We start from the raw sequence: 24,174 nt of genomic DNA, 5'->3' as shown, positions 1-24,174 counted from the left end.
TCTTATGTGAAATTCAGCTTCAGAAAACTATTTTATAGGACTTCACTGCATCATTTCCTCGCTCTCCCCTCTACCCATTTCTGGATAACTCAAGCTGCGAAAACACAATAGAAATGGAGTGTTACTACTGTGACGTGGCCCATAGATACCTCATCTGGACAGTTAGGCGGGCACGGCAGGCGTTTTCCTTCTTTTAATGTATTCACAAGTCTTGTGACTGTCATCTGGCCATGGGTTGGGCCTATCATTTTCAGGAACAACTATATAAAATAAAACCAAACAAAACATTTAACTTTGCATGTATTTACATAAATGCCAAACAGATTAAGGTGAAATTTCTACAATCAACTGGAAATTTAAGTAGCAATAAAAAGGCTTTTGCCCTTAGTAACTTTAAATAAAAATGCAAAATCCTTATTAGCTTTCAATGATCTGTCTCTAACCAATGTCTTAGACTCTACCAGCCACTCCTTGTGCTAGTCAAGGAGTCTGTCTCAAGAAAATGATCTGATTTAGGAATGAAGGAGGCGCAGACAAGGCTGGTCCCTATCCAATGCTACCCCACCTAACTTGCTCATTTTCCCATAAAACTGCCGTTCATCTCTACACAGATAAGATCCTTGAGAGTCAAGGCCATCCTATGGAACTCTGGGCTCACTGTGAAAGCAAGACTTGAGAGATCCACAAATAACTGTCAAGTAGCAAACCAAGTTAAGTGGGAAAGTGACACTTTCCATTATAATACATTGATTGGATTTCATTTAAAAACAAAAGTTAACCAAGCAGAGGGATGGACACATTTTAAATGGGTACTGGATTCAAATGAAGAGAAAAGGAGGACTTACAGCCATGGGACTAGAATCTGAGTCACAGTAAGTCAGCAGCTCATGCAGAGTGACTCCAAAAGACCAGACGTCAGAGGCGATATAAAATTTAGATTGCATTAAACATTCTGGAGCATACCTTGAAAGGAAGCAGAACACAAAACTTCATTTCCTGGGAGGCACATTCCAACTGACATTACAGGATAACTGAAAAATCACCTCTTTGGTTTTTCTTATAATTTAATAGAGCATCTGAGTGTGGATGATGTTTTACACGTATCACGTATAAGCTGCTATGGTGCACATCTGACCTATAGTACAGCATCCTTTACAGGCTCTCGGTAGCACGCATCTGCCCTAAAATAACACAAGTCTGTGCTCTTCATTTCACTGAGAACATGCTCTCGGTACGGGAGGAGGTGGCCATGTAATGATGAGCCCCAGGTCTGACTGCCTGCAGGCTCAAAATGAGATATCAGTGGCCTCACTGCCCAATGTGGCGTCACTGCCCAATCCTCTTCCAGCATTACCTATTTTGCTGAATGATACCCACTTGCCCAACCCAAAAATGAAGGCATTCCACTGCACCCAATCTCCTTAAATACTCCTTGAACCTACTCACTTCTCTCAAATCCTACTGTCACTATCCCAGACACTGTCCTAGTTCATGCTGTCACTGGCTCTGGCCTGAGCTGTTGAAGCAGCCAAATCAGACTCCCTGGCTCCAATCTTGTTCCCTTCATTCAATGGTGGTCTTTTTAAAACAAAGTCTCTGTCCTTAAACCCTCCAGCAGCATCCCACTGCTCTTGAGATGAAGTCCCAGCTTCATGACTCAAGCTTCCTCCTGCAAACCTATTCCACCATCCAGCCTCGCTTTCAGTTCCTGGGAAATCAACTGCTCTTGTCTCATTCTTCCTAGTCATGCATGCTGTCTTGCAACCATCTGTCTAAACCCGCATGAATCTTTCAGGTTTCATCTGAATACTCATGACTTCCAGAATACCAAGCCCGACCCCTTCTGTATGTTTCCTGCTCCATGCCAGTGGCTGCCTAGCCTGTTAAAACTCTAAACTCGGCCTACTTGTTCACCATATCTCCCGTACTGGCACAAAGCAGGACCTTGATGCATTTCCTTAAATGAATGAATGAAGACGTTTAGGCTCCATAAGTGGGAAAGGTCTATGTTTGTGTCCATGTGGGATGCACCTGGGGAGTGCTGACTGGTTATGTGGCAGGGTGTAGTAGAGATGTAAGCAATCTCTCCCCTGGACAGTGTTCCCGGCTGAGACATGGTTGTAGCCAGTGTGTGGCCTTCTAACCTGGGGGCCTCTGGTGATTCATGAGAGACAGCCAGGTCTCCCACAGGTTTTGCTCTGCTCTGTCCAGGAGTTCCCTGAATCTGCAATGCCCACTCCGTCCTACAGCTTCCCTCTGCATGGATGTGTTTAAGAAAGGAACTAGATCCCCTTCACCTGCTCACAGTTTTAAGAACTGCATCAGATGAATGCCCTCTCCTGGGAAGCTGGGAATGTTGAGCTGGTGGTTAGATTTCTTTCATTCCTTGGAAGACGGTGTTAGATGAAGCGCAGGCATTTATATAGGCTGCTTTCAATGAAACAGCTGGAAAGGTGTGTTTCTTGAAGATAAATATCAATCAATTCCAAATGTTCTAAACCTTCTCTAATCTTGAGTCAGGCCAGAGGAATGAGAGACATTAATATAGCCAGAAAGGGCCTACCAAAACTGTAAACTCTATGACGCATTGATAAAACCTGGCGGTTTGATTCAGTTACCAAAACACAGGGCTGTCCCGGTCATCCTTGACGGTGTAATACTCCTTATCGGTTTCAATTGCTTTGGTTAAACCGAAGTCTCCAATTTTCACTTGGTGTTCACTCTCAACAAGGACATTTCTTGCTGCCAAGTCACGGTGAACATATTGCCGAGAACCCAAATAGTCCATCCCCTGAGAGAGAGAAGTAAAAGTCAAGCACATAAAGTCACTTTAGATTGTATTATCTATCACTTCATCAGAGAAAACAGAAATGTCATTTCATTCACATATCACTGACAATTTTTTTGGTTCTGACTTTCATGCAAGAGTATTAAGACCAAACTGATTCAAAGAAATATACATTAAAACAACCATATTTAAATCCATTGACTTTCTTAGTAGAGGCTGACTTTTCATCTAAATAATGCAGAGAGAGACAAACTTAGTATAATTATCATAAACTTTTCCACTTGGAGTCAAATTACAAACCAATTACCCAGGACAGAGCGCCTGATGTCTGAATCTGTAACATGCTGTCTTTATTTATTTATTTATTTTTTACCTTACAAATCTGAACGGCATATTTTAGCTGCTGTTTGAGGTTAATTTTGTTCTTATTCTTTGGAAGATACTCCTTAAGGCTTCCCGAAGGCAGAAATTCCATGATGAGCTTAATACCATTTCCTCCTGTTTAGAAAAAAACACCCATCAGTCTGAGGCTGCCAAATGAGGGAACCGTGGGAGAGGCAAGGGCACAGGATCTGAGACAGAGGCCCTGAGGTGATGTCAGCTTCACCCCTTCATCACAGGCATGTTACTTGACCTCTTATGCCTCAGGATCCTCAGCAGTGAATGGAGATGGTAACACTGGTGTACCTACCTCACAGGCATAAGCACTTACTGAGATAACAGAGTGCTCTGTAAACCACAGGCAAATGATCACTTTCAAAAATTATCAGCTCACTGTCAATTTCACTACCATGAGTAGATACTGGCTTGCAAATAAGATACAATTATTAGTAAATATTACTTGCCACTTTGATTTAGACAACTAGAAAATGAAATACCCTGGCTAGTATTGGATCAGAACAGGGAAGTGGGTGGAGGTGGAGTAGGAATCAGTTTCATAAGGCGTAAGTGCAAGTGACGTGGAGAGACAGTGCTGGAGCCAGCCCCTGGATGGAGGGGGCCTGGGTGGCGTCCTCAGGAGCCCTGCAGCTGCTGAAGGATTTGACAGTACATATGACTTGGAAGCCTTGAGAGTGTGGGAACTACCAGCTAGCATGTCAGATGCCCAGATAAGGCCACGGGCTGCCTGTTCTGCACTGGTCTTCATGACCCTAGACAGTCACCAAATCTTTAAACCGGACCCCGGCCTTGCACAACATACCGTCTTCCGTGCAGATTCCTTTGTACTTCACAATGTTCTCATGATAGAGGTTCCTTAAGATCTCGATTTCCTTTTTCAGATCAGCTATGTGGTTACCTCCACTCTCAGGCTTCAGAGATTTGACAGCCACCTGCTCCCCTGTATTGTCCCCTTCGGGGTCATACCTGCAGAGCTCAACCTTCCCAAAGTGGCCCTGGAGGGAAAGATGCATGTGCTGTTATCAAGGAAGCCCCAGCGTAGGCCACAGAACACAGAGAAGTCTTGCTGCTCACAGCCTGAGGGCCAGGGGTTCTCGCCGTCTGGCCTTGCAGGCAGAAGCCTCTCACCTGGACTGTGCCTGCTCACTACAGCCCCCGTGCTCTCTTGGCCTCACAATCTGTCCCCTCCGTTACTAAGACAAGGAAAGTAGCAGGTGACGATGAACCAACTCATCAGTCCTAGCTTCCATGAACATGTAACCCACAGGAAATGAAGGTTATTTCTGGGCCTGCAGGACAACTGTGCCGTTCTCTGAAAGCTCTGGGCTCACATTACAGGACAGGCCCCACAGCGTGGCTGAAAAGAGCAAGAGCATGAGGAGTCTTTAGAAGACGTGAGATCAGGTTCCAGCCAAGCCACCTGACAGCGACAGGGGTGGCCAAGTTCCCTAATCTGAGCTGGCTCCTGATGTACTCACTGTATACAGAAACTGGCCTCGGGGATGGTGGGGGAAACTAAGGATGCCATGCTTCTGACAATGCCTGGCACAGAGGCTGGCACACAGCAGATCCTGGAGATGTATCAAGTCTGTTTCATTAACCAGACTACAGAACATCTGTATAAAGACACAAATCTCAGTAGCTTCTCTAGTCACAATTAACTGTTTGGAAGCTCCCATTTAAGGTCCAAAGAAAAGCTGGTATTTTATTTTGGGATTCTGCGTAATAAAGCTATCCCTCCTTTAAAGAGCCTTACAGGGCTGGGTGGGGTGGCTCATGCCTGTAATCCCAGCACTTTGGGAGGCCTCCTTGCTTGAGGCCAGGAGTTTCAGAGCAGCCTAGGCAACACAGCAAGACCCTATTTCTACAAGAAAAAATAAAAAAAATATTAGCCAGCATGGGGGCATGTGCCTGTAGTTCCAGCTACTCAGGAGGCTGAGGCAGGAAGATTGCTTGAGCCTGGGAAGTTGAGCTGCAGTGAGCTATGATCATACTACTGCACTCCAGCCTGGGATACAGAGTGAGACCCTGTCTCTTGGGGCAGGAGAAAAAGAAAGAAGCTTACAGGATATATATGCCCAGGAAAGTCAGAGGCAGAGATTTTCCTATTCCACCATATCTATACCTACTCCCCCATCTATCCCTCTTTCCATTCTCTTCTGTCCTGTAGAGAAAAATCAAGTCTCTCAAGGGAGCTGCCCAGAGTCCCGTGTGCATACACAAGTGTGCACACAGGCGGTGACATGCATTCCGTCCGTGCCCTGGTGTCACATGGAGAAAAACACAATCCCTTGTGATGAAAGTGGCCCCCAAATGCAGTAAGGTGCTTTCGCTCATGGACCTGGCCCCAGAATGAAAAAGGATGGAGAGAAGCTGTACGTGCAGACAGAGGCGCTGTGAATGGCGGAGGGCTCTGCCGTCACGAGCAAGAAGCACGGGTGTAACTTACCTCTCCCAAGTCACGGATCCTCTTTAGGAAGCGCTTCTCAAAATGCGTGGGGTCCACTTCAGTTGCTGGCTTTTTTTCTGAAACAATATCTGGATCTAACAGAAGAGAAAAGAAAATAGAGTGAAAGGCAGGCGATTGCCAGGGACTGCCACCCAGGCTCCTGTTTCTCCCCAGGCTGCGTTAAAGCAGCACATGGCAGGTCTTACTCTGCTCTTCAAGCTTATTAATGTCTCTCATGATGGCTCGGAAGAAGGGCCTCTGATTGGGGTCGTAGTTCATGCAGCGGGTCATGAGGTCAGCCAGCTCCTTACATGATGGTGTCACTGGCCTGCACCGGCTTTCATAGAATCTCTCTTTCTGAAACAAGAGGGGCACATGGAAGAAACCAAAGGAACCACCTACAAACTTCTCAGCCGCAGGTCAGATGGAAGTGCCAATTCCTCATTCGATTCTCAACATCTCCACTTACAGGTAAGTTTCATAAATGTTTGTTACTGTTGCCTTCTTCTTGGAAGGGGAAATCACAGTCCTAATACTGAATAATCCAAATTCAAGGAGACTGGGCACTATAGCCCAGTCCCAAAAGGCTTCATTCAAGTAAAGGCATGCAACCTTTCTGGAATACAACTGGGCAACATGTACAAAAATCTTCAGATTCTTCAAACCCTCTGATGCATTAATTTCAATGACTGAATGACTCAGAAATAAATCAGATATGAACAAACATTTATGTATAAGGATGTTCCCTGCAGAATTAGATAGAACACTGGAAATCTGAAAACTTAAATGCCAACTATAAATTTAGTCAAGTAAATTAAACAAAACAACTCATGTTAAATTTTTTTAAATTATGATTTAATCTCACAGGAAAGCACTCACAGTATTAAATGAAAAAACTCAGAATTTTATATAACTCTATCTAGCATGGCCCCAATTTTGTTTAAAAAAGAGAGATACAAACAGGCTGGAAGACAAAATGCCGAAGTGTTAACAGTGGTCAGGGATGACAAGAATGCAGTGATTGCTATTTTCTTTTTTTAACAGTTTCATTTTTAAAATTTTCTTCAACTGTTTATTACTTTAAACTTTAGAAACAAAGAACTTATGCTACTTTTGGAAGATGAAGTGAAACCACTGCATTCCAGTTTCTACTTTCTAGCTGGACTCCAAGGGTACTAGGTTCCTCTCTGGTCCCCGTGGGCCCTGGGGTGGGGTGGACTGGGGTGGGCAGGCCCCAGAGGACAGGGAGGAGGGAGGACTAGAATTAAGGAGCTGAGAGCTGCTCTTGTCCTTGAGTGTCACTCACACATCGCTGCGGCAGTGCAGCCTGCAGAAAGGCCATCTAACCCAAGGGGACTTAGGTAGAGAGAGACCCCCATTTTATTAAAGACACGGGTCCTTCCTTACACCACCCTGTATGCTGTTCAGCCCGGGGAACGCAGCACGTGCTCGATAAATACTGACTGATGACAAAGAGTATGTTGTTTCATTTCCAAGGATTCAAGGAAGTTAAAAATAAAAATGAATTTCCCAAAAGCCTAGGCTGAAAATTCCAAATAGCAGATCTGTAGATCCGATGGTTTCCCCGCGGTTTAAGATCCTTTCCCAAGTCCTGCACCATCTTTAACTGGCAAGTCATAGAGGTTCTACCTCTTCAATATCTCCCACCCTGCACTCTGGACTCCCGCTGCCATTTCCGGATGTGGGGCTCTCATTGCTGAGAGCCTCGGGGCCCTTGTCTCCCTCCAGGTCTCTCCTCTGTCCATCCCAGCTACTGCATCCAGGATAACATCCCAAGGCCAACCTCCAAGCCCCTCCCTCCTCCACCCAAATCCTGCCTTGTCCCAGGCCACCCCCAGGAAAATGTAGGCTCTGCAGCCTGGAATCAGGGACTTCAAACATCTGAACCCAAATGGCCTTTCCCACCTGATCACTGTTACTCCTTTCCCCATTCCAGATACTCAAGGCCAGGCACACCAAACTACCCAGGCTCCTGGCACAGCACTGAAACCAGGCTCTCACAGCCGAAACTAATGGTTGCCCCCTCTAAACATCCGGAGCACATTCCAATTACAGTCACTGAGATGAAGGGACAGTGGTCTTTCATTGTGGTTTTTACTACTTTACCCCTTTGGAGTCAGAGTCTCTACTTTTTCCACAGGTACATCTGGAGGACAGGTCCACACCTCACCTGTTTTGCATTCTAGCTGAGGAACCCAGGTGAGTGGGGCTACCTGAGTTTCTGTTACCTGATCTGTCAAATGAGGGTAATGACACCCTCCTACCTAATTTACAGGGCTCTTAGGGTGACACTTTCAGGTATTCTTTCTGGAATTCTTACCATTGTTATTTTAGCCTAAATCCCTACCATACCCCCTAAGGCCCTCAAGGGAAGGCAAGGCCTCTATCTTATTTTATTGTGAACCCCCAGCTTTTCCCTAGCTTGATGCCTAATACAACATAGGAACTCCATACATATTTGTGTGTTAATTTTGCTGAATAACAGGCACTTAAAATCTCAGATAAATAATACTGTAACATCTACTGAGCTTGTACTGTATGCCTATCACTCTCTCTGCATTCTTTAATCTTCACAAAAACCCTACAAGGAGTTACTGATTATCCCCATTTTACAGATGATGAAACTAAGGCTCACGGAAGTTCAGTTACATTTGTGAGGTCACACACCCAGTAGGCCTGTGAAGAGATTCAAACCCATGCCCGTCTCTTCCCACAGTGCCAGGCTTCCGACAACTCCTGGGAAGTCCACGAGCGCCTGAAAGCCCTCACTTGCCTCATACCCTGGGAAACACCTGCTCACCTCAATCAGTGTCTTGTCTTTCAAGGGGATCTCGCCATTGTAGCAGATTTCCCAGAGCGTAGTTCCAAAGCTCCACTTGTCAGCAGCCACACTCAGGTTCTTGGAGTCCTCAACACACTCGGGAGCAATCCACGGGATTCGTTCAATGCACTCTGGAAGACAACAGACACATTGACAGAGCAGTTTCTAGGATCTCCCGGGGATTCAATTACTGTCACTGCAGCCAGAACAGTGAGCCAATGAAGGAACTACTTCAAGCAGTGTGTCCAAACGTGGCCCAAGGCCACATGAGTCCCATGGGGGTTCTGCAAGCGTGCAGGCCTCCAAGCCTCACCCAGCACTTCTGATACATCAATCTGGGTCACAGCCAGCAGATGGGTCCTTGCCTCCAAGCTCCCCAGAAGGGTCGTGTGGAGCCAGGCTTCTGAAGCCCTGGCCTCAGGATCAGCAAAACATCCCAGGGTGGGGGCCATCACCCAGGGCAGGGGACGAAAGGGGCCTTGTTCAAGGGCTTAAGAGAAGGCAGGAGATCAAGACCATCCTGGCCAATATGGTGAAACCGTCTCTACTAAAATAAAAAAAAAAAAAAAAAAGACTCTCTAAAAGGAGACCAACCCCAGCCCAGCCCTTCTCCCTGCTGACTTGCCCCAACTCAGGATGGGGCCAGAGGGAAGAGAGGGGAGACACACCTTGCCTAGACAGCACCGTAATGGGGATGCCAGGGTCACTGAGCTTGATGAACGGACCACACTCGCTGTCGATGCCCTCACGGGCCAGGAGGAGGTTTTTAGTACACACATTTCCATGGACCAGGTCTTTATCTTCCTGCAGAGTAAAAAGGGCAAGTTTAACCGGGCTGCTCCTTCCTGTACTCTATTTCCAACCCTGGTCCCTGAGGTCATCTCTTCCTACCTCCAGCTACAGCCAGATCCGGACAGCCTGGCACTGCCACCAATCATCTGTGTGACAGGCACATCACAGGTGCCCCTCGGCTCCAGCTCCCTCATCACTGAATGTGGCTAAACAGTGGGGCGTATCTCACTGGGCTTCAGGAGCATGACACTGATGAGAATCTGTGAAACGCCTGAACAGCTGAGCCATGGTGAGCACTCCACACGTGTCAGCTGCTACAGAGGCTGGCAGTTCACTCATTCACTCAACACCTACTGCACTGCTTTCAGCCTTGCCATCTGCAGTATGCAGGTCGGTCCTCTGACGCGCTAACATTTCCCACTAAACAGAACCATGGAGCACAGGGAACGGCCCCAAATGACCGTCTTCAGTAAGCACCAGGCACACCTTTGTCCAGCCACAGAGCCCTGGCCCCATGGAACCCAAGAACAGGCCCCTCCAGCTGCTTGGCTAGCACCTCCTTCCTGCCACCCCTCCCACGACACTCTGGTTTCTGGTGGGACCATTATGGACATCAGGACATCCTTACCAAGTAGCTCAGGGCACTGGCCAGCTGTTTGGCAACTTTGAATTTCCAGGGTGTAGTAAGGACATCGCTTTTCCGGTGCATGAAGAGATCCAGAGGACCCCCTTCCACAAACTCTTCCACCATGATATCTATAGGCACAAAAATAGCCGTGTCTGCAACCTGGTCTATGGGACAGTCCTCTCCTTCATCCCCTTACAACAGCCCACTTTAGTGAACACTACTCAGAGTACACAGATAGCCTTGGGGGGTGCAAAGGTGCAGGGGCTTCAGAGTTGGAAAGGCCAAGTTCAACCCCAAGCTCTTCTTCTAAACGGGTGGCACTGAGCAAGTGACACTTCTCTGAGCCTCAATTCCCTCATCTGTAATAACAGATGGCGGCTCAATGTCACAAGGCATGGAAAGCCTTGGCAGAGGGCCTGACACAGAACAAGGGCTCTGGGAACAGCCACCGGCACTGCTGCTGTTCTACAACACACTGCGATGCCGAGGTCAGACCGCTCGCACGGCAAAACTTCCCTCTCCACAGGACTCCTGTGTGAGTACACCGAACAGCTCACATTGCCGGATTTCACAGGGAAGAAGTCACTTGGGGTTTAAAAAAAAAAATCCTTCTTCTTCCAAACTTGTATGTCAGGAACTCAGCAGCCAAGGCTACCCCTCCATCTCAGTGTGCAGCAGCAGCCCAAGGGCCCACCAGCTCAGTGGCTTGACAACCAAGACAGGGCCAAGCCTGCCTGCGGTTGAAAGGCAGGCCAGTCTACTCGAGAGGCCAGCGTCTTGCTGCCCGTGGGGTGCGCTCACCTCGCTCACCTGCCCAGAGCTTCTGGAGCCCGACTCTTGGGGCCGTGACCTCATTTCACTCACCTCAACCTCCCAGGTCTAGCACAGTGTAGGGTTCTTGCCAGCGTTGACAAGAAACATTACACACGTGAATGAAAAGCAATTGGTTTTAGTTCCAACTCCACTACTAACTTAAGCAAATGATCTGCTCCGTCCCTCAATCTCCTCAACCGCACAAAGAAAGGCAAGAAGTCTGGGCAACATGAGGGTGGGAAGAGCCCCCACCGTCTCCACAGCACCCAGGCTCCCCAGCCAGGCCACCCACCCCTTCAAAAGAGAACACACTTACTCTCCACGTCGCGGACACAGACGCCATAGAGGTACACGATGTGTTTGTGGGAGACCTGTCTCATCATGCTGGCTGCCTCGAAGAAGGCCTGTAGGCAAGCAGGATACACGAATGTCTCAGGCCAGCCTCTAGGGGGCTGCTCCCCAGGGGCTCTGCTGAGGGAAAAGCCAGTGGACCCAGGGAAGCTCACCACTGTCGCCACCCCAGGCCCTGAACATCAATCCCCTGGCCTTGACTGTCCAGAGGCACTGCCAAGCCTTGTTCTCTGGGCCAATCTGGCAGGGATGTGAGATTTCTTTAGAAAACCTAACAGGATGCAGAGCAGGGCTGGTGGGAGAAGCTGGCTAAGAATTTTCCCACTGGATACTCATGCCCACCTCTCTCTCTTCCTTTCAGCTCTGGGAAATACCCATGTTTAGCACTATGCTGGAACAAAGGGAAAATGAAGGCAGCCGATCTCTGCTCAATATTTGACTGTGTCACTCTAACAGTCTGTGGGATCCTGGGTGAGTCCTTTTACTCCTCTGGGCTTTAATTTTCCAGACTGTGCGTTGAGAGCCATGGACTGTATCAGGAACTTTGAACCATTTGGCCAGTCCTGGGGCTCCACAGCATGGCCACCTGGACCTGTCCTTAGGAAAGGTGGGGGCTGGGGGTGGAAGGGAGGTCACAGGATGAGTGTGAGGAGCTGCTCAACCCACCTCACTCTACACACAGGGTCCACTAAGATCATATGTGGAGAAAAAAATTCTGAGTAAAAGGCAAGTTTGAAAAGCACTGGGCCACAAGAAGTGCAAGGGTTCTTCTCAACCCATCGTGTTCCACTGGCTCTGGAAACGGGAGAGGGGAGGGGAGGAATTCAGAGGAAGACACTTGCCAGGGAAATATCCCTGTGGCTAGGGTCTAAGACTTTGAGGATCACTTTTATCTTCTTCTCTTCAGAAGTTCCTTCGTCATCCTTGTAATCCATCAGGGTCCCAGAGTAGATGTGTGTTCTCGTGCCTCTCCCAAGGTGCTCGCCCTGAGGGAGGAAGCAGAAGGCTGGGGTGACCTCTCTGTGCCCCACAGTGATGGACCGTCTGGGAATGGCTCCTCAGTGGGAACATGGACGATCAGTGGGATGGGGCAAAGGCAAGAGGGCTCCCTGCCCCAGCTCATGGTCCCCAGCGCCTTGTCCTTGTCAGGTCTCCTGAGAAAACAACAAGCTATTTGGCCAAACACAGTGGTGACATTTGCTGGGCCCCAGGAGACGGTCCTCCTACTCCCTAAACGGCTCCTTGCTTTCTACCCCCAGGACAGCCTCTGGCCAAAACACAGTCCTAACCTGTCAGGACACTGCAAACAGGGCCATCAACGGCCAGCCACATGGGTCCCACCCCAGGCCTCCAGAGAAGACTCAAGACAGGAGCCCCCAGGCAGCTCCTCTACTCACAGGCTGTGCTACCCTGTGAAGAGGCTTGCAAATCCCAGCTCTACTACCCGCTGGCCATGTGACATGGGGGCAATCTCTGCCCACTTTCTGCAAATGGAGGTAATAATGGTACTGACCTCATAGGGCTGTGATAAGAATCAAACCAGGAAACAGGGACGGAGGCTCCTGGTACAGACTCAGGCATACGGGGGGGTAGAAACCCATCTGGTGGGCCCATGTGTTATCTGAAGCCCTCTGGCACAGGTAGGCACAGTTTCTCACACTGGAACCATGTGTTTCCCATCCATCTATCCAGTGTGTGTGCTCATGTGTATGCACGCATGCTGGGATTTAAAGTTAGTGGTGCAAAGTACACCGGCATTTGCCCTGGCAACCTCACAGATGAGATGGCAATGTGAAGATGATGGTGGAGACTAGGGCGATGTGTCCTGGATTTCCTGACATGTGAAAGGGAACAATACCCCCGGATGAGTGGCAGGAGGACTGAATGAGATGATCCGTGCAAAGCCCTGGCCGCACCATGATCTATTTCTGAGGACCCTTCCAGTTCAAGTTGCAATAATTCTGATTTTAAAATTCTTAATATTTGGAAATCGAAATGGGATTCACGAAACTTAGGCACTGTCAAGTTGTTGACATTAGCCCCACGAAACTTGTAAAATGAAGGTCCATTATTCTATTATTTGAGGACCCCCTGGAAATGCGGAAAATGGACTGTAGCTTATACCAAGGGAATCAGTCTTATCCCCCATAGGAACATACACCATTGTTAATCAGGTATATTAATTTGCACAAATGCCACCATTTGTCATCTGTCAGAGCCGAATGGCGATGCATCCACCCTGTCTGCTGTATCCTGGCAAGGTCTTTGGCTATTCATTAAAGTTGCATCTGTCATGAAGTGATCCATCAAGGTTATGGGAAGCTGTATTCCCAGAACATCCTGTAAAAGCCATATGCTTTCAGAATAATTGCTCTTCCCGTGGCCAAGGCATGATACCATATGCTGTCAGGATTCTGCAGGGCCCCACAAAGGCCCATATGGCCCACTTCAGCCTCCTCTGATGCTGTTCCCTCCACCTTGCCTAGCTACTTGAGCTCATCCTCCAGGATGAGACCCTGCTTACCCCCCAGACAGGGTCTCGCTCTATCACCCAGGCTGGAGTGCAGTAGCACAATCATGGTTCACTGCAACCTCAAACTCCTGGCCTTATGCAATCCTTCCAACTCAGCCTCCTGAGTAGCTGGGACTATAGCTGCATACCACTATGCACAGCTAACTTTCTCATTTTTATTTTTAGTAGAGATGGGATCTCATTGTGTTGCCCAGGCTGGTCTTGAACTCCTAGGCTCAAGCGATCCTCCCACCTTGGCCTCTCAAAGTGCTGGGACTACAGGTGTGAGCCACTGTGCCTGGTCTGGGACTCTGCTTTGATACCACTTCCTCCAGGAAGCCATCTCTGTCCTCTCAAGATTAGGTCCACATCCTCCTGTCCTTCCCTACCTTGGAACTTGACTCTTGCGAATGTGATTACCCCCTCAAAACAGACAGGAGCCTGCTGAGGCAGCAATCGTGCATGGCACGTGTAATGCTTGATCTCTGTTGGCTAAGTGGATGTGGAAGGCATGGAGGATGGTGGTTACCTGCTTGGAGGCTTGAGGGGAGGGAAAAGAGGCAGGCCCCACGGACTACATAAGTTCTACACAGAAAAGAGGCTATGAAACTGTGGCTCTGGTGACTATAATCTCAGGACATAGCTCTGACACCACAAGAGGAATAGAGAACAATGATGGGCCTTTGGTGAAGAAATGTACCACGATGGAAGTGAGGCAGTTTAGCTGTAGATTTCCACTCCCTCAATCTCTATCCAACAATCTCAGGGACTCACTGAAAAAGGTAAAGTAACAAACCCCCGTGTGCCACTCTCCCCGGGCTCCTTCACAGCAGGCAGCTTCCGCCTCACCCTCCAACACCCCCAAGGTGCTGCCATCTCCCCAGGTGGTGAGTGGCACCGTGCTTGCTTCCCTCCAAGGCTGCCACACCATCTCCCTGATACCCCAATGCGTGGCTCTATGCATCAGGGCCGGGGTGCGGCGGCAGAATAGAAAGTGGGATTTTCCTGGGTCTCACACCACCAGCAACAGCTCCAGGGCAGCCCCTGTAGATTCCGGGCAAAAAGGCCTCCAAAGGCTGGGATCTGTTTCTCCAGATAGCTCTCCTTCAGGCCTAGACTGTGCATGTCCTCTTGTCCCCTCCCTGTGTTCTCTCCTCCCCAGCTCTGCTCCTTCTGGAAGTATCATCAGAAAGTGCAGGACTGAACTCTGGAGGTGCTCCGTCACACAGCCTGCTGCAGGCAGCGAGGGGTGATGGCCATGCTCCCCTGTGGAGAGCCACCTCCTGCCCTGCCACCCCCTCAGCATTCCCTCACCACAGAAGGTCCCTGCAGTTCTAGGGAACCCCAGAAAGCCTGACCAAACCACTTTCCTCAAAACATGTCTCTGAGGAGTGTCAGCAAGGGTGAGGAGGATGCAGGCACTGGTTGTATGGCTTTTGCCATCAAAGGAAAGTCTCCCTGTTCTTTTTCTACTAAGATTTCCCCAAACACAGCCTTCCTTGCCCCAGATCCCCAGGCTGCTCCACCGCAGGGAGGCAGGACCACAGCCGGCCCACACCCTGCAGCCGTGACTCACCTGCACCAGATCCTTCTTGAAAATCCGATCAAAACTCAGCTGGCTCATGGGGTAGACGGGCTGCCACTCCTGGGCTTTCTTAGTAGCCACCAGCAGGTTGGAGATTTCTGTGGAAGAGATTGGAGGAGTCTGAGCACAGCACCCAAGATCTGAGTTCCCAGACAGTCAGCGTCTACTGAGCCAGGGCCGTGGGACCCGTGTGCAGGCACTTGCTGCTTCAGTCATTCAACAAGTGCTTACTGAACAGGCACATGGCTCCTACCCTCCAGGAGCTCACAGGGTGATGACAGAGCCAAAACTCCCAAATCACCAATTAAATGGAAAGCTACAATTTGTTCAGCTCCTCTAAAGAACAGGTGTGTGGTGCTCCAAGGTTGGTACAGCAAGATCTGTTCTGGTAAGAAAGGTCAGAAACAGTTTCCCCAACGAAATTAAAATTTTAAATGTAGGACTGGAAACCAAAAGAAGTCAGCAACTGTGTCCATCTTATTTTCTGCTCCACCTCCACAGCCCGGTATATAGCAGGCACTCAATTATTATTTGTTAAATGTGTGAATGAATGACTGGCGTCTTTCTAAAGATGAGAGCTGTGGAAGGAAGAAGCAGTACCCAGGCCCAGGGCATGACGGGAACCAGAGGAGGTGAACAAACACTGGTTTTGAGCCAGAAGATCAGGGCAGGTGACCCAGAACAGTGCCCTGTCTGAAGCTCCTGGTACGAGCGGTGCCTGACACGGAGGAGGCGCTTACCAAATGCCCCCTTACAAAACCCTGTGCAGGTTTAAGTAGACTATCCCCCAGATTCTACTGATTCAAACAGAAATCCAACACATTATTAAATCCTCCAGGCCAGGAAATCCACAATCCACAGAAATCATCTTTTCCGCCATGGAACTACTGCAAGGAACAAGGTTATCGTAAGGCAAGAAGGGACCTTCCAGATCCTGACTAGCAGGGAAAGTATTCCGGGAATCCCTGAAGACTTGTGTCTATTCATCAATTTTATTAACTGAAGCAGGAATGTTAGGAAAATGACAAAGAACATGCATTTCCCTTCACTTCCTCTTTCCTACACTAGAAGACAATAACGAGTTAGGGGAGAAAATGTAGCCATTCAAGTCCTGATTCCTAGACTGGAACAGAAGGAAGTTCCTAAAAGAACATCTGTAGGAACAGCCAGGCATAACCCACGGAGGCCACCACACACACCGCTGGGAGGCAATGGTTGCTGAGTGCCGGGTCCCTGCACAGGGCCCCGTCTCTAAACCTCGCTTTCCCTCAGGACAGGGCATTCTTTTCCTAATTTTTTAAGCTCACATACTCCGATTGCCTTCTCTGTGCCAGCTGCTGTTCTATGAGCAACATACACATTAACTCCTTTGTCTTATAACAATCCTATGGAATACACAGTGTATTCTTATCCCCATTTTATAGATGAGAAAAGAGATTCCGAGAGATTAATTGGCCCAAGGCCACGCAGTTCATAATCTTAGGATTCACACTGAAGTCAGAGATGGCTCTAGTCTCTACCCTTCCCACAACATACCTGGCCCTAATCGGGAGAACAAATGTGGGTGCCAGAAACAGGGCTCAGGGAGAGGCTCCCCTTGTTCTCATATCCTGGGCACTCCTTTCTCCAGAGGCTGTTCCCTCCATACCGTTTTCCTGACTCCACCCTGTTACCTGGGGAAAATCCGATTCAGAGGCAACTCAGGCTCAACTCAACTCAGGAGAAAAGGCATCAAGAAGGAGCCCCGTGGCTGGTATCAGCAGGCAAGAGGCCAGGAAGCAGAGCCACTTGGGAAATGAGAGAGGGGAATGGAACTGAAGCCATTTATGGACTATTCTTTGCATGGGCACTTCGGGGAACATGGCACCAGGGTCAACAATGTGAATGGGGGAAGCCACAGTGCCTCCATGAAGGTGTTTCCTCACTAGAAAAATGGGGGCCACAGCTGTGTCCCTCATAGGTTACCGTGTGGATGAATGGGATGACGCAAGGCAAGGGCTGCCTTCAGCGCCTGATATGGAGTAAAACGCTCCCTGACTGGTTGCCACCGTGATTATGACTGGCATTACATCTTAGTCACTATTACCATCCTTCCTGTATCATCAGAGTTCCGGAGCCCTGGGCAGTGGACTGCAGAAGTCCTCAGTGTCAGAGCTGACTGCACGGATGAGGATTTAAAAGGACCGGTGGAAAACGGGCCCAGGAGCCCCCTGGGTCCTTATGGAGGTCTCCACATGGCCTCCCTCAGACTTGGAGATGGATAGTGGAGCTGGACACAGGACCCAGGACCAGAGATGCGGGACCTGCCGAGCCATCACGCCCACTCTGAGTGGCCTCCTGCTTTTTCATTTTGCTTTTTATTTATCCCATGAAGAGTTTCTTAGTTGCATTTTCAAGTGAGAAACCCAGATCAGGGTCTGGCTATCAAAACCCCATGGTTAGGAGGGCAGAGGAGCTGAAGAACCCAACACAACATTCTCATGTCTAATCTTCACGATTTCACCACTTCTCTAATTTACAGATGGCAGAAGGAAGAGAGAGAGCTCTGGGGGACCTATCTAAGGAAGCCTCACACACAGGCCTTATTCTTATTCTCCCAAGGTCAGAATTGGTCCTTGCTCTAAAGTCCTAGGCTGATGGCTAGTCCAAATCCCCACTCATCCTCTACCTAAGTGATCTTGGGTATGTATAATTGGGATAACAACACATTCTGGGTTATTGTGAGGACTAAATGACTTAAAACATGAAAGATCTCCAAACAATGCCTGGCAAATTGTAAGCCCTGCTCACATGATAGGAGCCGTTCTTATTAATTATTACTACTGTTATTATTCCTACTACCTATACTACTAGCTACATGGCCTTGAGCAAGTCACTTACCATGTCTTAAGTCTCAATTTCATCACGTTTGTAATATCTACGAAAAGCTACTGTGTAGATGAAATAAACAAGGTAGGCACACAAACTGCCTGGGCCACAGTAGGCACTCGCCATCCAGCAGCTCCTGCTACCTGGTTCACCTGACAGGCATTATTCACACTGATTCTGTGCTGGGCACTCTCCTCTCCTCCCCACAAGCCAACAGAGCGGTGAGTGAGACTCAGGTCCTGTCTTAAGAGCCCACGGTCAGGTGGGAAAGGCAACAGGAAACACATTCAGCACTGAGTTTCAGGAGCCTCAACTGGGGTTCGTTCCAGTGTGTTGCTGTGAATAAATAGGGCTGTTGGGCTTGAAGGTTTGAACTCACTCTGAGGTCTCACAGTCAAGTGGCAGATGTGTTTTTACCTTTGCGGAAAATCCTCAAGCATGAAAACAAAGGCTGCAGTTATTCTCTGAGCCTGGCAGGAAACCCTATCTGATCAAGAACACAAGTCCTTCCTCTTTCACCAAGTTCAGTGACGAGCCCCTTGCTGAGACCAAAAACTGATTCAAACATCAAGAACCCAGGTCCCTTTCTATCCTGGTGCTGCTTCCTCTGCCCACCCCTGGTGGTGTGTGGGTTCATAGACACGTTCGCTTGGAAGAACAAGATGTGTCCCAGATAAAGACTCCTCAGAGGGTCTTCCTCTGACACTCATGGGGCCTCAGTGGCAACTGTGCTGCTCCTTCTCTGAGGCCTTCCTCCTTCTACGGGAAGAACCTGACGTGTGCAGGGCAGCATCTTGAGGTGAGGACAGCAAAATCAACAGTTCTCAAGAGCTAGGGCACGCGGGTTAGGCCTGGCCCTCAAGCCCCTCTTTGATGCTGACCTTTGATGAGACCCACTTCGCTCTTCTGGGCCTCAAGTTTCTCATCTGTAAAATAAGACAGTTGACTGTATGACCTCTACATCTCTTCCCAGTCCTCACATTCTAAGAGACAAATCCACCTGCAGAACATCAGTGACACTGTTCAAGAGGCTTAACAAGGAACAGTTGAGTGGCTCACCCCTTGGATCCATTTCACTCCCTGATCCTCCCTGGCCCCCATGGCCTGCAGGATAAAGACCCCGCTCCATGGCACAGCACCCAAGGCCCCCACACCCTAAGCTCAGCCTCACCTGCCCCTCCCTTCCACCTTCACCTTCATGGTAGCCCCCACCTGTGCCTCTGTTTGCACATGCTGCGATGCCCTGACCGCACTGGCAACCTCCCACTCATCCTCCCACACTCAGTTCAAGACTGCCTCCTCTATGCAGCCCCCTGTGCTATGGAACTCAGGGATTTTGATCATCCCTTTCTGTTTGACTCCAGGGTATGATATCTATGTCGGTTAAAACACCCATCACAAACTGCAGTGGCCTCATTCACCTGTAACACTGGCATTAGACTGGCAGGGACTGGGCCTTACACATTTCTGATTGTTTGCATCTGATATAGTTCTTGGCCCACAAAAGATGTACCAGGAGTCTCTCTCAGATAAATAAACCAGTGACAGGAGACCTCTCAAGGCATTTTATCTTAAGGAAGAAAGAAGTTATTTTCTGCTTACTAATGCTGAGCATGCCTCTTTCTGCAGCCTAATGAGATGCTGAGAAAGGTATATGCCTCTTCTATAGACAATGCTCACACTCAAGGGACTGGATGTGAGTTGGGCACAGAAGTGTAATAAAACTCAATAAAGAACACCTAGAAACTGTGGGGAGGGTCCACTTGGTTTAAGCCAGCCAGCGTGTTTTGGTCGATCTGAGTCTCAGCACATTACTGATGGGATACAGCCTGGCTCTGGCATGGGGAGACGAACCTCGGGGCTTGGGCTGGCAGCAGCGTTTCAACATGAAGCTGATGTTATCCGTGCGCAGGATCTGCTTCTTGAGGTGGCTCATGAGGTCTCCCAAGCTGGGGAAGCTGCGGTCTGAACCATGCAGGCTGTAGCGGCCCTTCTGCACCTCGATCTGAAAGTTCTTGAACTGCTTCTGGGCACCCTGCCCCTGCTATTCAGAAAATGACCAGAAATTAAATGTTTAAAATGGGGTCAGGCGTGGATATATAAGACATTAACATTAGGGGAAGCTGCATGAAGAGTACGGAGAAATTTTGCACCATCTCTGTAACATTTCTGTAAATCTAAAATTAGTCAAAAATAAGGTTTATTATCAATAAATAATCCAACCAACAACTAAATAATAAAACAAGGTCCAGGAGAAGGCATTGATAAAAGGGAGTTAATACTATAGCAGACACAGTAGCTATTTCTACAAAAGCGTCACTTGGTTTTTCACCTGTAAGATAAAGTTCATGAAAATCCAACCTCATAGGATTGTTGCTACACTTATATAATGTGGTGTTTTGAAAAACTTAGTAAGCACTTTATAAAGTCCAGCAAATATTATATATGAGGTATATCATTATGATGGCAAAATTTCTCAAGGAACCGCCTCAAACTGAGCCCTGCCAGGCCATGTCTCTACTTGAGAAGAACCACACTGGGAGCTGGTGTTCAGTGTCTGACCCAGGTCTGGGACACTGTGGTGCCAGATAGGAGGTATAAGCAGTTTTCCTTCTGGACTCTTTTTGTACAAACTAAACTATTTTAGTGGTAAAAAAATGAGGGCCACAAAGACTTACTTAAGGTGTAAACTAGGAGATGATATTCAAAATCTCAGTTACTTCAACTGTACAATGGGATTAGTACAATGGGATTAGGTAGGTACTTCAACTGTACCTACCTAATATGGCTATTACAAGGCTTAAACAAGCACAAGTAGGTACAATGCTTGGCACAGGGTCTGGTGGGCCACAGTGAGTGATGGGAGTAATCATTTCTATGACTGCTGTTTTCCCTGGGTGATGCGACATTGTTAGGGACTCATGGACACTCTTGGTACTGTACAGGCCAATTCCACTTCAGGAGGGGGCTGGGCTGTCTCATGCACTCCTCCATCGTAAACACATTAAGCTTCCTCCAATGACTGATGAATAGACGGCAAGCATCCTGGAAAGGCAACGAGCCTGACAAGCTCTGAGCCATGGAGCCCCGAGGCCCAGCTGTTTGGGAAGAGCCTGGGCGGGTGGTGGTGTCCTTGCATTGCCTCATCCAGGACACTTGGCAGCGCTGCTTCCTTCCACCGTTTCCTCCTCCCATTCTTGACTGAGTTCAGCCCCAGGGGTTCACCAGTGAGCTTGTCCTTCCTGTGTCTGCCCTCCGTGCCAAAGGCCCCTCCATGTCCCATGTCTCCCCATGCATGTGGAGCCTAATCAGTACTGATTAAAGTGTATTGATGTGAAGTATTTTGTAAAACTCACTGTCTTTTAAAATATTCCATTTTGTATTTTTTTTAATTACATGATAACAAAGGCATTTGTGGTCTAGTAAGGGGAAGTCAGTAATTCTGGCGAATATCTTAGCCCTCAGAATGTGTCTCACATCATCCTCAGCTTCAGCTATGCTTCAATCACTAAAAGACATCTCTATTCATTGTTCTAAGATGAGGGGGCAATTTGTTAAAGTGTCTGAAGCTATCATTTGGAAAAAACTGTGTTAGGCCATGTGGATGAAGTGGCATTTGGGTGCTGGTTTGTACCAGTGAATGCTGTAGACAGGCATAGCTCTGGGTCTGAGATGATGTTGGCACTGAGTCTAAACAAACCACTCTAAATAACGACACTATACTTTGTAAGTGTTGGGTGTGAATTGGTTTTCTGGTCATGTTCCATCTTCCAGAGCCATGGGGGACCCCCACCATGGGTCCCATGAAGGAAGAAGGAAAGGGCCCTACAGGGGAAGGATGTAGGGGTCTGGCTGCTGGGGAGCGGTCTCCTTTTGAGAGCAGGGGCCCTTGCCTGACCTCCCAGGGATCTCCTCAGAGACTGAGGCTTTTCAGTTCCACCCTGCAAAGGGTGGTTCTGTCTGCAGCAGCTCCTGAACCAGGCTACACTGGACACCTCATGGCTGTATGGCCTGGTCCAAGCCAGTGTCCTGACTGACCTCAGACTTCTCAAAGCAGGTGACGGTCATGAGGATGTTGTCAAAGTCGGTGCAGCTCCACCTCAGCACGTACATCCCCTCCTCGCTTCCTTCTTGCCGCAATTTATTGATGGCATATTCTGTACTAGAGGGAGAAGTAGGCAAAGGGAAAAAGAGCTCACACCAAACAGCACAGTGAACCCCTGGGCTACCCACTCTCCTGAGCTGCCTCAAGTGTTAACGGCCCCATCACACTATCTGCCCAGGATCCTAAAATCCCCTCTGATGCCATCCACGAGCATAGTGGAAATACCGAGTGGCCTCAGGACTGATGAAGTCGCCAAGGTTGAGGAGAGGATTCAGCCTCCTGCCCAAGGCAGTGAGCCCTGCTTGTCCCCACGTTCCCCACATTCCCCACAGACATCGTCTCCAGCTTGAAACAGAAGAGCCTCTCTGGAGGCTGGTGATGAGGAGCTGCCATGCCTCCCCTCCACCCCCAGCCAGCCCAGCGGGAGCACAGACCTCATGGGGGTGGGAACTGGAGGCCGTGTTGTTTATTGTTGTATCCCCATGGGCTCACACTGAGTGAATACATCAGTGAGGATTGGACAGATGTCAGTAGGAACAGACCTGTCTTACACTTCTTTGTATCCCCAGGACCAGTGAGTCCTGGCATGTAGAGAGCAGTGAACACTGGCTGAATACATCCCTGCATGAGGTTACTAGCACCTGGTGAGTGCTGCTTGCTAACTACTGGTGAGAGAGGGCTGCCATGGTTCCTGTGTTTCCAGAGGCAGGGACATTACGTACTTTCTAACTGCGCCATGCCTTTGCATGTGCTGACCTCTCATCTGGGTACCCTTTCCCCGCATTAAGGCCTGGCAAGCCGTCATTGATTCTTTGTTTTAACCAGATATGAATGCCACCTACTCTAAGCAGCCTCCTTAGGCAATGAATGTCAGCATCCCATCAAACATGAAATATCCATTCATTCAACGAATACTCAACTGAGGGCCTACAATGTGCCAAGCCCTGTGTGTGTTAAGAAAGCAGAGAGCAATGCAGCCCCAGCAGCCCCAGCCTTTGGGAAGCTCGTATTCTAGGAGGTGAGGGTAGTCAGACCAGGAACAAATGTTATGTTATGTAAATAAACACAGTATCTCAGGAGGTAACGACTGCTACTGAAGGAAAATAAGGCAGAGTGCAGCAGCCAACATGGATGGAGAAGGGAAAGAGGTATGATTTTATATAAGGTGGTCAAGGAAGACTTCACGGATAAGGTGATATCTGACTAGCACCTGAAGAAGTGGAGGCTGTGCAGATTCTGGAGGAAGGGCATTCTGGGCCAAGGGAAGAGCGAGTGCCTGGGCCCTGAAGCACAACCATGGCTGGGACACTGGCAGAAGATGCTTTTCGAATGCACAACCCCTTGCTCTGCCATTCTTTGTGTGACTGTTTCCCTAGGAGTCTGTGAGCCTCTCAAGGCCAGGGCCATGTGACTACTAAGCTACCTGTCCACAAGGTAGCCGGAAGAGGGAAAAAGGTAAGAAGCACATCATGTGGAAGGTGGCAGAAGAGATGCTTCCCCAGATATTCTGTGGTCTGAAAAGAGAGGCTCAGAAGAAACACAGCAGCTGGCTGTTTTCCTTTGCCTGAAGGGCTGTCATATGTAAGAGAAAGTCAACAGAATCCCTGTTGTCTCAAAAAGCAGAATTCAAGTGAGTAGACAGAAGTTACAGAGAAGTCAACTACAGCTCCATATCAGAAAGGTATGTACATCTCTCACAGTCAGAGCTCGAATCCATGGGCTGCCTCATACATTGCCCATCACCAGAGGTATTTGAGCACAGGCTGCCAGTTCTGAGATGCAGGTGGGTCAAGACATCCCACACAGCCCCTTCTGGCCTTAAGGCTGTATCACCCTCACGGTCCCCACTGTTCACCTGGCACCTTGGGACAAGCTGACTGACAATTCCATTTACTATACTGTCTGATGCTGAGATCTTCATCTGATCTTTCTTTTTCTTCTTTTATATATTTTAGAGATGGGATCTTGCTATGTTGCCCAGGCTAGAATGGAACTCCTGAGCTCAAGTGATCCTCCCACCTCAGTCTCTCAAGGAGCTGAAA

At 48.7% G+C, this 24,174-nt stretch overlaps 1 protein-coding gene and 1 long non-coding RNA gene across 18 annotated transcripts in view; one reads left to right on the top strand and one right to left on the bottom strand.

Moving 5' to 3' along the window:
• Positions 1-24,174, bottom strand: part of JAK1 (Janus kinase 1) — a 130,884-nt gene that overhangs the window by 2,020 nt on the left and 104,690 nt on the right. For 10 of the 17 annotated variants that reach the window (XM_077997875.1, XM_077998188.1, XM_077997993.1 and 7 more), the window contains 15 exon segments: positions 22,066-22,189; positions 19,882-20,071; positions 15,151-15,257; positions 11,905-12,048; positions 11,028-11,115; positions 9,899-10,026; positions 9,147-9,282; positions 8,458-8,609; positions 5,843-5,993; positions 5,637-5,731; positions 3,990-4,182; positions 3,162-3,286; positions 2,619-2,791; positions 846-963; positions 150-260 (listed from right to left, as the gene is read on the bottom strand). In XM_077997875.1, the coding sequence (XP_077854001.1) occupies positions 150-260; positions 846-963; positions 2,619-2,791; positions 3,162-3,286; positions 3,990-4,182; positions 5,637-5,731; positions 5,843-5,993; positions 8,458-8,609; positions 9,147-9,282; positions 9,899-10,026; positions 11,028-11,115; positions 11,905-12,048; positions 15,151-15,257; positions 19,882-20,071; positions 22,066-22,189 (2,035 nt within the window). 17 annotated transcript variants of the gene reach the window in all.
• LOC144332961 (uncharacterized) lies at positions 9,425-12,443 on the top strand. Its single transcript, XR_013401237.1, has 3 exons — positions 9,425-9,559; positions 11,424-11,533; positions 12,322-12,443. It is a non-coding gene; the product is annotated as an uncharacterized LOC144332961 (long non-coding RNA).

The sequence above is a fragment of the Macaca mulatta genome, chromosome 1 (genome assembly GCF_049350105.2).
Source record: "Macaca mulatta isolate MMU2019108-1 chromosome 1, T2T-MMU8v2.0, whole genome shotgun sequence".
In the NCBI taxonomy this organism is placed as follows: domain Eukaryota; kingdom Metazoa; phylum Chordata; class Mammalia; order Primates; family Cercopithecidae; genus Macaca; species Macaca mulatta.
The sequence above is the reverse complement of the archived record's forward strand: the minus strand, read 5'-3'. Positions and strand labels throughout refer to the sequence as shown.